This window comes from Limulus polyphemus, unplaced genomic scaffold (genome assembly GCF_000517525.1).
Source record: "Limulus polyphemus unplaced genomic scaffold, Limulus_polyphemus-2.1.2 Scaffold739, whole genome shotgun sequence".
Taxonomy (NCBI): domain Eukaryota; kingdom Metazoa; phylum Arthropoda; class Merostomata; order Xiphosura; family Limulidae; genus Limulus; species Limulus polyphemus.
The window spans coordinates 198,200-212,774 of NW_013666349.1; the positions used below are offsets into that span (position 1 = coordinate 198,200).

Sequence of the window (14,575 nt, forward strand, 5' to 3'; positions counted from 1 at the left end):
CCCAACTATTCTTTTTTAAAGAGAAAACAATTCGAGAGATTTCAGCCTTTCCTTATATGAAAACTCCTCCATCCCAGGCACCATTCTAGTAACCCTTCTCTGAACCATTTTCAACAATTCAATGTCTATCCTAAGGTAATGGAGCCCAAGACTAAACACAGTATTCCAAATGTGGCCTAAACAGTAACCTGTACAATGAAATTATAACCTCATTAGACTTGTATTCAATATTCCTGTAGATACAACCTAAAATCCTATCCTATTTGCCTTACCACTAGCAACAGCACACTGCTTGGATGGCTTTAGAGACTGATTGACTATTACACCAAGATTCCTTTCTTTCATAACACTGTTAAGGTTACTCCCATCCAAATTATACTTATAATTCAAATTATGATAACTCACATGCATTATCTTGGATTTATTATAATATAATTAAAAGTCATCTGTCATTTATTTGCCTAACTTACTAAATGATCTAAATCCTTTTGTAAATCAACAGCATCCTCTTCACAGCTAGTAACACACAAGACTTTTTGAAATTTATAACCAAAATATCATTATTCCTTATCTCCATATACAGCAAAACAATGAACCTAATAGAGCAATGATCACTTGTACACAGACGTTCCCCAGTTTCCACCATCTCGATCATTTCTATATTTGAAGTTAACAATGAATCTAAAATAGCATTGTTTCTAGAAGGTTACTTGACAAATTGGTGAAGGAAGCCATCTTGGACAGTTTACAAAAACTTTTCTCCCTCATGGTTTGACTCTCTCTATGCCTGAAATTAAAATCACCCATTATGACTTCATTAACAGCTGAAATCTGAATCTTATTGTAAAGTTTCTCACTAATTTCATCACTATCATTTGGTGGTCTGTAACAAATTCCCACTAAAAGTATTTTCCCTTTATATCTACTAATAGAAACCCAAATGGATTAAATCTCCTTGCAGTTATCTTTATTATCCTCAACTTCAACAGGATGTAACTCACATTTTACACATAAAGCCACTTCCCTCTATCCTTATTAAATAGCCTGTAACCCTGTATTTCAAAGAAATTTCTGTCATCAAAATCATCTACATTTAACCATGTTTAAGTTATTCCCATTATATCAAAATCCTCCATTCCTACCAGTGCTCTAAAGTCATCTGTTTTATTTATTATACTTCTAACATTACAATAGTAACAATTAAACTTATACTTAAAACTACTTCTATACTAATTTCCTATGCTTAACGTTTCTCTGCCTCTTATTCTTTTAGTATTTAGTTTTTCCTGGCCCTCACCACTATCTAGTTCTAGTTTAAAACTTCCCTTACAGCTGAGTTAATAGCCTTAGCAAACAAGCCAGCCCTTACCCTACCTAAATGTAAACCATCCATTCCGAAAAGCTCCCTTCATTCCACTTAACTGATCCCACAAGTCCAACCAGCCAATCTGCTCATCCTTACATACTAACCTAAGCCGAGCATTTAGCCCTAGTGACCTACTTATAACTTCATCCCCACAGTTAATTCTGGACAGTGTCCCTGACAAAATTAAGTTATGGCCTTTTTCTCTGAATGCCTTTATCAACCCCCTTGTACTTATTAATTAGCTCCTCTGACCCACCTTTCCCTTCATCATTATCCCCTACATACACAAAAAAACTCCATCATTGCTAGCTCCCTTTATTATATCTCCTGCTCTGTAACCTATATCCTCCACCTGTGCCCCTAGGTAGCATAATCTGATTCTTTTCTCCCTATTTACTCCACAGACTATTCTATCCACATAACTGGAAACAATAATTTCGATTAGTTTATTTTCATGACATTAACCGTAATTTCAATTACTGAATAGTTGGAATAATTGAAAACCCTAATTTCAATGAATTGATTAGTTTTGTGACATTAACCAATATAATTGTAACTTTGATCTGCTGATTGTTTTATGTGACACTAATCAATGTAATCAATGCTTGTAGGAAATTACTTATATTGGTTAATCAAATTAATCACCCACCTCTAATCAGTATATTAAATCATAATATTAGCAAAAACTGGCAAAAAATATTGCTTTTTGTGGAACTGGGCAACACATGAAGTGGAGTAGCATGTCATGTTTTTTAATGTAATGTGTGTGTGTGTACCAACAATTGTTGAAAAAAATTTGTTGTTTCTTTACAGCCACATATCAATTTGTCATTTTAAAATTAGTTTTATTATTTGGTAATCTGTCTAGAATCAACTTCATTTCTGAATCCTGGCTTTTTATAAGCCCATAAGTCACTACTTAATGGTTTTTGATCAAAATAGTTTCAGAAACCAATGTTCTTTAAGAATGCATCAACAGGAATTTATTTATTAATCTATGCTGTTTCATAGTAATCAGTATTCTAAATCTACCACTAAAGAAATAAACTTTTATTTATGGGAGTTTTATTTCTGCTGTTTGATTTTGTTATGATAAATTTGCTCCATGAAATACAAGTAGAAGTTTAGTAGTCTTTAAAAGTACTGTGAAAATCTCCATCCTTTATGTTTCCATGTTCAACTCGTGATATATTACATTTTCCAAGTGAGAAAACAAAAATTAATGTAGTTTCATGTTACCTAATGAAAGAAAAGTATAAGCCTTTTTTTTTAGAATTAAATATCGGACCACAGTGTCCATTTGTGGTAGATACCAGCATCATACAACATTGAATAGTACCATGTGCTTGGCCTCAAATGTTTTGTGTCACAGTGCTTTGCACAGGAACCTTGTAACATTCCTTTGTGCCCTCAGAATTGTAGAGTAAGAGGTCTGTTAGACTCTCAGCTGCTAAAGCCTGAAACAAAAGCTCTGTACATTATAAAGATGTAAACTCTGCTGAGAAATTTTTAATGTTTGTGGTAACAGAGTATTTTAACTTCATTGAATTCATAATGTTTTTAATGTATGGTATAATTCCAGATTAATAACTAATGAATTATTAATTTGTTTTTGTTTCCATTTGCTTTGGCAATGAAATTTCTAATTCAAATGATAAAAAATAGTCGTTAAGACAAATAGTATGAGAGCCCAGTGATTTATAGAACAGTGTAGGTTAGGATAGAATTTTGATTTATATATGTTTTTCATGTAACTGTTTTGTATAATTTAGTTTACATGTATTTAAAAATATATATATATATATATATATGCAATATTTATAAAATTATTGGACTAATTACCAGTTTCATTAGTGATTCTTCTTTATGTAATGTAATTAGTTCTTTATTTTCCAAGTTTGTTTTTGAAATATTTTGCATTCAGATATTTTGAATTATTATTTGGTGTGCTAAAAAATACACTTTAAAGATTTAAAAAAAAAAGTCATACTATTGTAACAAAGAGTTGCATTTTTATTAGTTTAAAAATCATCAACAAAAAATGTGGTAAGATTTTGAATTTAATTTGTTCATTGTTTTAATTATTTTTTATTGAATTAAAACTATTTTATTGAAAAAAAAATGTTTTTCAGAGTTCATTCAAGGTGTATCTCAGTTTAGTGTGAAAGGAGATAAGGAATCAAAACTGAGGTGTGAGTACCCATTCTTCTACAATTTTACAATTTTGTTGATGTTTTTTACTAATTTATCCATTTTTTGAACAATTATTAATTAATCTGTTAGTTTCTTATTAGCTTTCTTATTGCTAGTTATACTACTGCTTATTTTATGAGACTGTGGTTTTAATTTTTAGTATGAATATCATGTAAAAATACTGGAAATATGTATATATTTTTAGGATTACAAAGGAGTTTCTAAGAATGTCAGTGAATTTGTTAGATAAATAATCTGGAACTGTAACTTTTATCATCAGTGTTCACACATGGTAAGTAATATATTAAACCTGAAAACAAAATGAAGAATTACTTTTCTAGTTTCTGTAATAAGTCATGAGTTTTGCCTAGCAGAATAAATTATGTCTGTTAACCAATATTTGGCAATATTATTGGCCAGAAATTCATAATTAGAATGTTTTAATTATTCATGAAACAATAATGTGCATGTACAAATTTTATTAAATTACTAGAATAAAACTAATCCAAACAGATATGCTTCTACAACATATATAAGATTTAAAACTAATTTACACCAGAAATTTTGTTGATTGTACAGCTTAAGCATAAGTGAAACTAAAATATCCCTACTAGCAGCTCTAGATATAAAATACTCAAATTACACAGTGATATCTATGCTTTGTTAATTCAGTTACTGCAAATAATAATAAATATACTTTCACATCATTTAACTCCAAAAGTAATACATTCCAAAAAAATCTAAAATATTCATTAAATGTAATTGGTGAAAAGTATATGATTTTGTAAATGTATAGTTATTGATATTATTTTTCTATTTTTGCTGATTTCATACTTTGGTTTATTCAGTTTTTTTGGGCTGTACTCATTAGGTTATTAAACATACTCAAGAAGAAAAAAAAAGTGTATATTTGATACTAAGTTGAGAAACAGCTTATTATACACTATCCTACCAAAAGTCATGGGACACGCCTCTGATTGCAGGAAAATGGGTGTAACAACAAAATATGCAAAAAGTTTGGCCTATAAAGGTGATCAGCGGTTTGCTCGGAAGTCATTTTGTATGCCAAACGATGAGTACATGGAAAGAGCTAGCAGAGTTTCAGGGGGGAAGGATAGTTGGATGTCATTTGGGGAAAATGTCAGTACATGCTATTGTAAACATTCCCAGGCTGACAATTGGCAGGGTGCTGAAGAAATGGAAGTCCACAGGTGATAACAAGCCAAAAAAATTATCAGGTAGGCATAATATATATACTGACAGGAGCTGACATGCCTTGAAAAGGCTGGTTACCTCATCGTTGCCATAAGATCCTAGAGAATCTGTGTTTGAAGATGCCAGCAGCCACAGGCAATCCTTTAAGTGTTTCCATTGACACATCAAGAGTGGCATGCCATGAATTTTTACAGAAGAGCTGCAGCTCAAAAACTGTTGATAACAAAAACAAATGCACACCGTCAATTGGCATGGGACAAGGCACACCAAATGTGGATCGTGGAGTGATGAGTCACATTACATGCTCTTCCAGTCTGATGGGCGTGTTTAGGTGTGGAAGATGCCTGGAGAATGCTTATTACCTGAGTGTGTTGTCCCAACTGTGAAGTTTGGAGCTGATGGTATCATGGTCTGGGGGTGCTTCTTGTAGTATGGTCGCAGTGCATGGATCCATGAATGGTGAGTCCTACATTGATATTCTGAACAATTCTGTGTGTCCTACATTGTGGCAGTTTTATGGTACTGGCCCTAACACCTTCCAACGTGATAATGCTCCATGTCACAAAGCAAGGATTGTGAATGCATGCTGTAAAGAGAATAACATTAGAACATTGCAGTATAGAGCACAGAGTCTCAACTTCAACCTAATTGAACATCTTTGGGATGAACTGGAATGCAGAATTAGGGCAAGGTGAAAACAGCCCTCTTCAGTAGTGGAGCTTACTAATGTTTTAAAGAAGGAGTGAAGCAAAGTACCACCAGCTTTCTACAAGAAATTAGTAGATAGTCTTCATGACACACTGAAGCAGTCATTAAGGCCAAAGGCAGGCCAACATGCCATTAGTTTCTTGGAATAAAAACATGTTTTATTCATAACTACCTGTGTCCCATGACTTTTGGTGTATCTTGTATCTAGCTTGTAATTCTTGACTCTCACTTAATCATGCAGACTTCTTAGTAGTATAGACATCATTACTTAGTGCCACTGGCAAGGATAGAATTATTTTAAATATCGTATTATAAAAGAGTAATTGAAGATATTTTGTTGAATAACCAGTCAGAAAGATTCAGTGATAATTTTGGTGCTACTAGTGGTCTCTTGTAATAAATTCATAGCTGATATTGTCCATTACGTTACCACATAATGAAAGTTCACAGTGACCCTGCTGGTATGATTGAAAAGGTCACTGGGTAAATCTTTCTACATTGATACCAGCAGACATCTGTATTGTTTTGGGTCGTTTAGGTATGACATTTCATGACAGTAAGATGTAGAATTTAACTTAATTTTAGTTATAGTATAAAGAAACCTTTTGAATTAGAACACAAACACAGTTTTATGTTTCAAATGATTAGTTCAAATATTTTTAGTACATAAATATTTTCCATTAAGTTTCTACAAGAGAATAGTTATTGACTACAGTTATTCCCTGTGGCTTGTTATATAGAAACCACAACTTGATATGACAGGTTCTTTTGAGGTTTTTTTTATAAAGCATTGTCACTGAAACAAAGTATTCTGACATTTTTAAAGTAAACCACTGTAGATAATGAAAAACTTTATGAATGTGCTTGAAGGTAAGAATTTTTTGTCTCTTTGTATTAGTTCAGTTATTTAATTTTTCTTATAGTTGCCTTCAGGATTTATGACATGAACAATGATGGTTATATCTCCAATGGAGAACTTTTTCAAGTGCTAAAGATGATGGTAGGGAACAACTTGAAGGAAACACAACTTCAACAGATTGTTGACAAAACTATTCTCTTTGCTGATAAAGATAATGATGGAATGATCTCCTTTGAAGAGTTTTGTGCTGTAAGTAGAAACTCACGAATACTGTTCTCCATTTATATTTGTATGAAATGTTGATAACAAACCAGTTATATTTTGTGTTATAACTATAACACACATCAGAGAACAAATAAACAGTTTTGCACAGAAAATCTATAATTTTCACCTACTTGTTAAGCCCTTCCTCATTAGTTCAATTTATTTTATAAAAAAAAATCTGAACATATGTGCTTTTTATCATGATGGGACTAAACATCAAGGTATATTTATAAGCAATTTGAACATTGATTGTAGTTTATTCCTGGTCTAAGGGTTGATTTTAATTGAGTGGAGTTCTTGTTTTGTACGTCAAACAGATACAAAAACAGTTAATTTTTGTAAAAACGTTTAACAGAATTTATTCTTATTTATTTTTAGGAAATTATTAAATAGAAATATATTAGCCATTATCAATTTTTTATTAACCATTAATCAGTTCAGGTGCAAAAGATTACTTTGAAAGGTTTAATGGTATCTGTCTGTGTGTAATCAAAGTGGTTTAACTTGACCTCAGCGTAAGTGCATCTGTTCAAACCACAACTTGCATAGTGATATGACAAACCAACCATGAAAACCAAACAAATCAGAGATAAAATGGTAGAGAAACACAGATCAGGAGGAGGTTACAAGAAAATTTTAATGTTGCTGATAATCCCTTTGAGTATGGTGAAGTCCATCATTAAGAAGTGGAATGTGCTTTATACCACCCAGTTACCACCTATATTAGGTCGCTCTTCTAAACTAAGCAGCTGGGTAAGTCAGAATCTGGTTAGGGATGCCGCTGTGAAGCCAGCAGTGACTTTGAAAGATTTGCAAAGTTCCATAACTGAGATAGGAGTCAGTGTTCATACATCGACGATATCCCAGTCCCTACACAAAGCTGGCCCATATGGGTGAGTGACAAGAAAGAAACCATTACTGAAAAAGAATCATCTTAAATCTTGTATGGAATTTGTGGTAAACCTTGTAAATGATACTGCACACATGTGGCAGAAGATTTTTGTGGTCAGATGAGACAAAAATTTAGCTTTTTGGTCTAAATTCAAAGTATTACATCTGGCATAAACCCAACACAGCACATCACTTGGTCAAGACCATCCCAACTGTCAAGCATGGTGGTAGCAGCAACATGTCATGTGGATGCTTCTTATTAGAAGGGACTGGGAAGCTCGTCAGGATTGAAGAGAAGATGGATGGTGCAAAGTACAGACAAATCCTATAGGAAAACCTGCTTGAGTCAACCAATAATCTAAACCTGGTTCGAAAATTTACATTTCAGCAGGATAATGACCCGAAGCACAAGGCCAGAGCCACACTGGAGTGGTTTCTATAGAAGAAAGTGAATGTTCTGGAGTAGCCCTGTCAAAGTCCTGACTGTAATCCCATAGAAAATTCATATTGAGACTTGAAGTCCATCAAAGGTCCCCAACGAACATGTCAGAATTGGAGCAATTTTCCCAGGAAGATTGAACAAAAATCACACCATCCCATTGTGCAAAGCTGGTAGAGACCTATCCAAAAAGACTCACAGCAGTAATTACTGACAAAGGTGCTTCCACCAAGTACTGACTTATGGGGCTGAATACTTATGCAATCAGCAAATTTCAATTTATATATTTTCTTTGCAGGTTTTGCTGACATTCAACCTCCTTCACACATAACAGTGTTAAGTTTGATCATTAGTTTTGAATAAAAACAAGTTCATTAATAAAAATGTTTACATTATTTGTATTTCTTCAAAATGTGATGTTACTGGTAGGGCTGAATACTTTTGCAAGGCACTATACTGTAATTTTTTGGGAAGAACCTTGAAAGAAGTTTTAAGTGGATAATAACGTTATTCTTCTGTTTATCCCACACATTATCAAACTGGCATTTTCCAACATTCATTCAAAGCATGGATATGTGACTCATGTTTCATCAACATTTTGAAAGAGGAAGATTATAATTTTTTTTTTCACATTACAAAAAATAGTCACAATGTCGTATTGAATTATGTAATAGAAATACCCATATTTTCAGCTTTAATTTAGGTCACTAATAATATCTATGATATTAATACTTTAGAACTTAAAAATGGTTAAGTTTTTCAATAGGGTCATAATCCATGATTGTTTTCTAATATCCTGAGCTGGTTGAGTCATCACGTTTCTAGGATTTGGTCAAGCAGAAATTGAATCCGTCATTCCAGAAATTACTTATTTTAGATGTTTAGGTTTTTCACTTGCCCTTATAAATAAGAATTGATAAATAACATTTTATGTTTTTAATATTAAAATATAAGGTGGTAATATACAACAAGAAATATAAATCAAGCTATACTTAAATTTTATTTCATCTGAAACATAAGAGACAGATTAGGAGTAACAAAAAATAAACAATGGCACAAAGCATTATCACAAAAAATATATAAGAATAGTGAATAAGTTGTACAGTGAAATATTGTTGTGTGTGTGAGTTGAGCTTTACTCAGAGCATTATCCCTTGATATCTTGCTGCCATACAGTGTGTCAGTGTACGAATGTGGATGTCTTGCATTACTCCTCACTCCTCTCAGTTTTTATATAAGCCCAAAAAGTCTCAATAATGTTCATTTTGGGATTTTGTGCTAATCCATTATTGTATGTGTTCTATCAGCCTTTTTACTGTCAAGATATGTTTTTCACCACATATGCTGTATGTTATGGAGTCATTGTCTTTTCTTTTACATTGAATCGTGTTTCTGTGAGATTGGCATGATGGGGCATGATCTTTCAGGAGTCAGGATATCAGTGTTGTTTAGATCACTGACACCATTGACTAATATGTAGATCCAAACTTATACTGATCATCAATCGTCATTGTAGATGTTGTACCTTGAAAATGATACTGTTCTTCTATCTGTCACTGAACACTATCATTGAGTAATGCCAAACAGTTCAAACTTACATTAGTCTGCAGTGTGTAGAGCATACAGTTTCAGCTTTACTCACTTTACTATTTATGGTCTAATGCCCAGTTTAACATTTTGGTTTGTTTATCTATTCTCATCAGCAGTATTTCAAGGAGCTATATGGTCATTAAGATCACTTTGTGTTACTGTGTGTCTTACTGTTGTCATTGTAATATTCATTCTTACACTTACAGCAAGGTTGTGTACTTGACCATTGTCTATCTCATGTAGAACATATCCTGAGATACTAAACATAACTTTTGGAGAGTTTTAGTTTTTTACCTCAACGATAATTATTAATAGAACTGCCAGCTGCTAGTCATCCAATTTTGAATAAATATTTAATTTCTCAGCTTTAAATAAAAATTATAGCAACTTTTTAGTCTGTGATTTCTTATCTCATGCTTTTATTTATTTTACAGAACTAAACCTGATTTGTTTTTCTGACAAAGTTCTTAAAGGAATTTTGCCATTAAGTCTATTTTTTTTTTTAAATAGTACCTATTATGTAATAGTTATTTTTTCTTAACCATAGATTTTTCTTTAATTGATGTGCAATGTTCAAAAACACTAAAAATCTCTTAAATTTTATGTCAGATAAAATTCTGCTGCCAACAAATTCAAACAATATTACAAGTGGATCTTTTAAAATTCTTTAACAGTAAAGAAACAAGGGACTGTCTATTGTTTTTAGTAAAGAGAGGAGGGGCTGAAAATGTTAAGTGATTGCTCATTTCTTAATTTATTGGCAAATAGGCTAACTTGAATGCTCTCAGAATCTAGACTAACCATTTAACTGATCCCTTAGAATTAGTGATTATTAATTTAAAAGTTATGGTATTATATATTAAGCCCTTTCATGTTGGGTGTGAAATTTGTGTATAAACACGTAGCATGAATATAGTGTATTCTTTTTAGTCTGTGTGAAAATAATTTTCTTAAAAGGAAATTTACTGACTGTTGCCTTTTTTAAGGTCATATTTTCTTTCTCTTTATATTTTTTTCAGGTTGTTGGGAATACAGACATTCACAAGAAGATGGTTGTTGATGTTTAAAAATGTTGCATTTCCAACACTATTTCATTTCCTTCATATTATTATTGAAATATCTGTAGGCTTAGGAAATTTCTTGTCACTGATTTTTCAAATGTCCATACCTAGGATTAATGAAGATCTATGCTTTGAAAAATCGTATTTTGTGCATGGATATGTTCATCCAGTGAGTGTCAATGTATGCCATACAGTAACAGTATATCTGTCTGATTATTTTTCTTATGTTATGAAAAGATCTTGTTCATTTACATATGTATAGATATATACAAATGTACACTTAAACTAGAAGTGCAGAAAAATATGCTATTCGTTAGTTGGACACAACAGCATAAAAATACTAAATACACATGTGTATACAACTATGCAACATTGTTTTTTTAGTATGAAGAATATGAACCTCTAAAAGCAATCTAGTATCATTGAGGAACACTGATAAGTCAAGATACTGAAAGTTTTAAACCTGTTGTTTAGTGCATTGTTGTTTATTCTAGTTAATGTGTCAAGCGTAATAATACTTGGGAATATAAATAGAAGTTTGTAAGTTAGGCTTATCTTTGGTGCAGAAGCTTCATAGTAAGAGACCTACAGACTGTAATTAATTTTAACATGCATGCAATTTCAAGTTTGAGTATGGTTCTAGAGTTTTGTTTAGGGAATTGAGGAAAACAGATTTATGTTTTTTATATTAAATTTAATGGAATTGACTTCTGGACGGATTGTAAGTGAACTTTATTGTATTGAATGAAATATCAATTACATTATTTGTAACTAGTTTTTGTACTGACGTGTACATCTTACATTATGTTCAGTTTCATTAATTTTTAAATACAATCAGTTTACTTATTTTGAGAGAATTGTGAAATAGAATGCACATTTTTTTCTAGTATTTATTTTACAGGTATCCAAAGCGAAGTGTTTAAATGTTACATATTCTCATTGCATATATTCGATGTAATCTCATGTTTTTTATCAAAATGCATGCTGTAACTTAAAACTTTAGAACCAATGTACATGTAGCTATCTATGACACGAGGACCTCATTGAATCTTTTTTTTTATCACTAATTGCATTAATCTCAGTCAGTATATTAGTTAGTAAATTTTTGTTCTATATACGTTGTTTTTATTTCTAATGTTGTGTTGTTTGTGGTTTTTATTTTTGTTTGTGCATTTGGAAGTTGGAAAAGCTCAACTGACACTAAACTTGTAATTTTTATGTTGTCAGCCACTTTAATTTAATTTAAAATAATACTCTGTTATTTTCAGAATCATTTTAGTACTGTTGTTGTTACCATTTGATGGCATTTGTAATATCTACTAGAATTTGATGTTAATGTTGTAGCTGTCTTAAAATGCTAATGCTGTTTATAATTTTATCTTTATATTTTTGGTTTGATAAACTGTTTGCAACTGCACTTATCTATTAAAACGTAATTGTTAGATAGTATATAACTTACATTGTAGTGTTGATTAAATTAAGACTACTACTTTTATTACATATAATCAGTACACGCTTTGAGAAACCTGCCATATTGAAAATTATCATTGTGTTATGTCCGTTAAAGAGAAAGCACATGTTATCAAGCAGTATTAAATATGTATAGAAGAAGAAAAGTTTAGATAGTACGTATAGTTGTGCACTATCTTAATTTGTGCAATATGTGACTGTGTTTTGAGAGTTACTTGTAATGCATTATATCCTAGAAGTTTTGTGATTGCTGGCTGTGACTTGTTGTTGAGAATTGGTATGTATGTTGTTTATAAAGACAGTTACTTATGTTTTATCCTACAATAATTAACCTCAGAGTGTTTTTAGCTTGATGATTTCTGGTTTGTAATTAGTTTCATTCAGTAAAGTTTACTACAGATTTCTTAATTATGCTTACAAGTTTTTATTACAATTTAGAGATTAGAAGTTCAGTGTAAAGACTACAATGTTAAATATGAAACATTCCAGTATGTTTTAACTACCATCATCACATTTGGTATTCTTTCCAAATATAGACTTTTAGTGATGTTTATATGGCTATCCAAACATCCAGTTATAAATAACAAGTCATATCAGTTTAGCTAGTGTATTGTTATTACTAATGAAAGTTATCAAATCCAATTTAGTTTTTATATGCACATTTGTTATTGAATTTTGTTTTTGATAGTAAAGTGTTTGAGTAAATATCCTGTACTGATAAATACTTCTGTGAGCTTTGGAAGTTTGGTTTATAAGAAGGAAATTTACATGGTTTTTATGTTCAGAGCAGCATATAATACAGGAAAATTTTCTCAAATTAAAAGTTTAAAAATATATTTCATTTTGCATCTGTTTGTGTAAATATATTAGTATGACTTATGAAGTTTTACCACTCGGTATAAAATGCTTATCGAGTAACTAAACCTTGTATTTAGTACAATATTGTTAAGCAGACAGAATATTTGTAAAATGAGTGTGTACTATAAAAATTTTTGTTTCATTTTCTTAAATTCTCTATATTTGTTAAATATTTATGCATTAATTATCATATGTCCTAAAACTTGTAGATACAGTTATAACTTGTTAAACTCAAATGTAATTGTACTTTAGGTGTTGAGTTCAATCAAAATTACTTTTCTTAAACATATAATAATTTTGTTTTTCATCCAAATAGCTGTAAATTTCTTAACTAAGAAATGAACAAGTTATTGTGTAGCTATCTAAGAAGTTGTAAAGAATTGCAATTTAAATTTGTTTATTATTCTGTACAAAGAGAAAATCATTAAGAGTTACTGGTTCATCTTAATGTGCAACATTAAAAAACATCTGATAAATTATAATGATGATGGAATCAAGTTAAACTAGTGGTACTGAAGTAAGGAATTTAGCAGTGTTGGTTCCGGCTTTTCCAAGCAGGTTTTTCTCTCAGGCAAGAGAAAGTGTCTTCTTCCAAACAACAAGAAACATAATTTAAGGTTTCTGTTTATCAAATAAGATCTTAAAGATGGATGTGTAACCTTAATGATAAAACTGGTGCTAGAGTGGCATCTTTTTTGTGCTTTTTTTTTTAACTTTCTTGCAAGTGCAATATGTGGTATTTTACTTTAAGCCTTTTTTTTTAAACATTCTGCTTGTATTTACTGTTTTGATACCTTACTCAGGCTCTTAGGCAAGGGGCTCAACACCACCTAAAAGAGTCTTGTAGAAAAGATGTAATGTACTTCATTTTCTTGGGTGAGATTTCTTTGAAACATTAAAGGACTAAACATTTGACTTTAAAACAATATATATATACATATATGCTAGTTGTTAAATAGCTCTGATGTATTTTGCTGTTGCTAAAATAAAGTTTAAACTAGTTTTGTGTACGGAACTAATAAAAAAAAAAGATGAAATGTGGAGTAAGGAAGCTGTTTGTGTACTAATACTGAGCAATTCAAGAGAAATAGATTTCATCTATGTAAAATATGTGAACATAAAACAATATATTTTCTTCAATCTCTTGTTTAACTAACAGTATGCAATGAACCTTCTAAAGGAGTCGTCATGAGCTACACATAATTTATTTACTGCTATATGTATTTTGTTGAATCACTTCTGATGTGCACCTTAGAATTTTAGGTGGGCTTTCTCACATAATTACAAATGTTTTGGTTGTTATTTATTCATACTGTGTGTTTTGTTCAAAAAGACTAATTTTTGTATGTTCAATTTTTAAATATTGCAAGACTGTTTTTAATTGTTTAACAATTAAAGTACAGTGAGATTACTTTTGTTACTCTATCATTTATCATAATTTATTTTTGATTATCATGTAATGTATATATTGGTCATATAACACTTCAAATATTTTATGCTTTCCATTTGAAATTAATATATGATTTTATAACCTCCTATGTTACAGTGATGCAGATGTTTTTTTTTCATGGATTTCATGATAAACAATATATATAGAAACCACCAACACAAATATTATAACTTCCCCTTCAGAAACCAAAGCAGAAGAAGTTTGTAGAACA

General features: G+C 31.1%; 1 protein-coding gene across 1 annotated transcript in view; it reads left to right on the plus strand.

The window, feature by feature from the left end:
• The window catches only part of LOC106460277 (calcineurin subunit B type 2-like), a 20,529-nt gene extending 6,204 nt beyond the window's left edge, over positions 1-14,325 (plus strand). The window contains exons 4-6 of the mRNA XM_013919966.2: positions 3,499-3,558; positions 6,406-6,590; positions 10,545-14,325. Of these exons, the coding sequence (XP_013775420.1) occupies positions 3,499-3,558; positions 6,406-6,590; positions 10,545-10,592 (293 nt within the window). The 3' untranslated portion in view covers positions 10,593-14,325. The remainder of the gene's footprint in view (positions 1-3,498; positions 3,559-6,405; positions 6,591-10,544) is intronic.
• Positions 14,326-14,575: the final 250 nt, after the last annotated feature.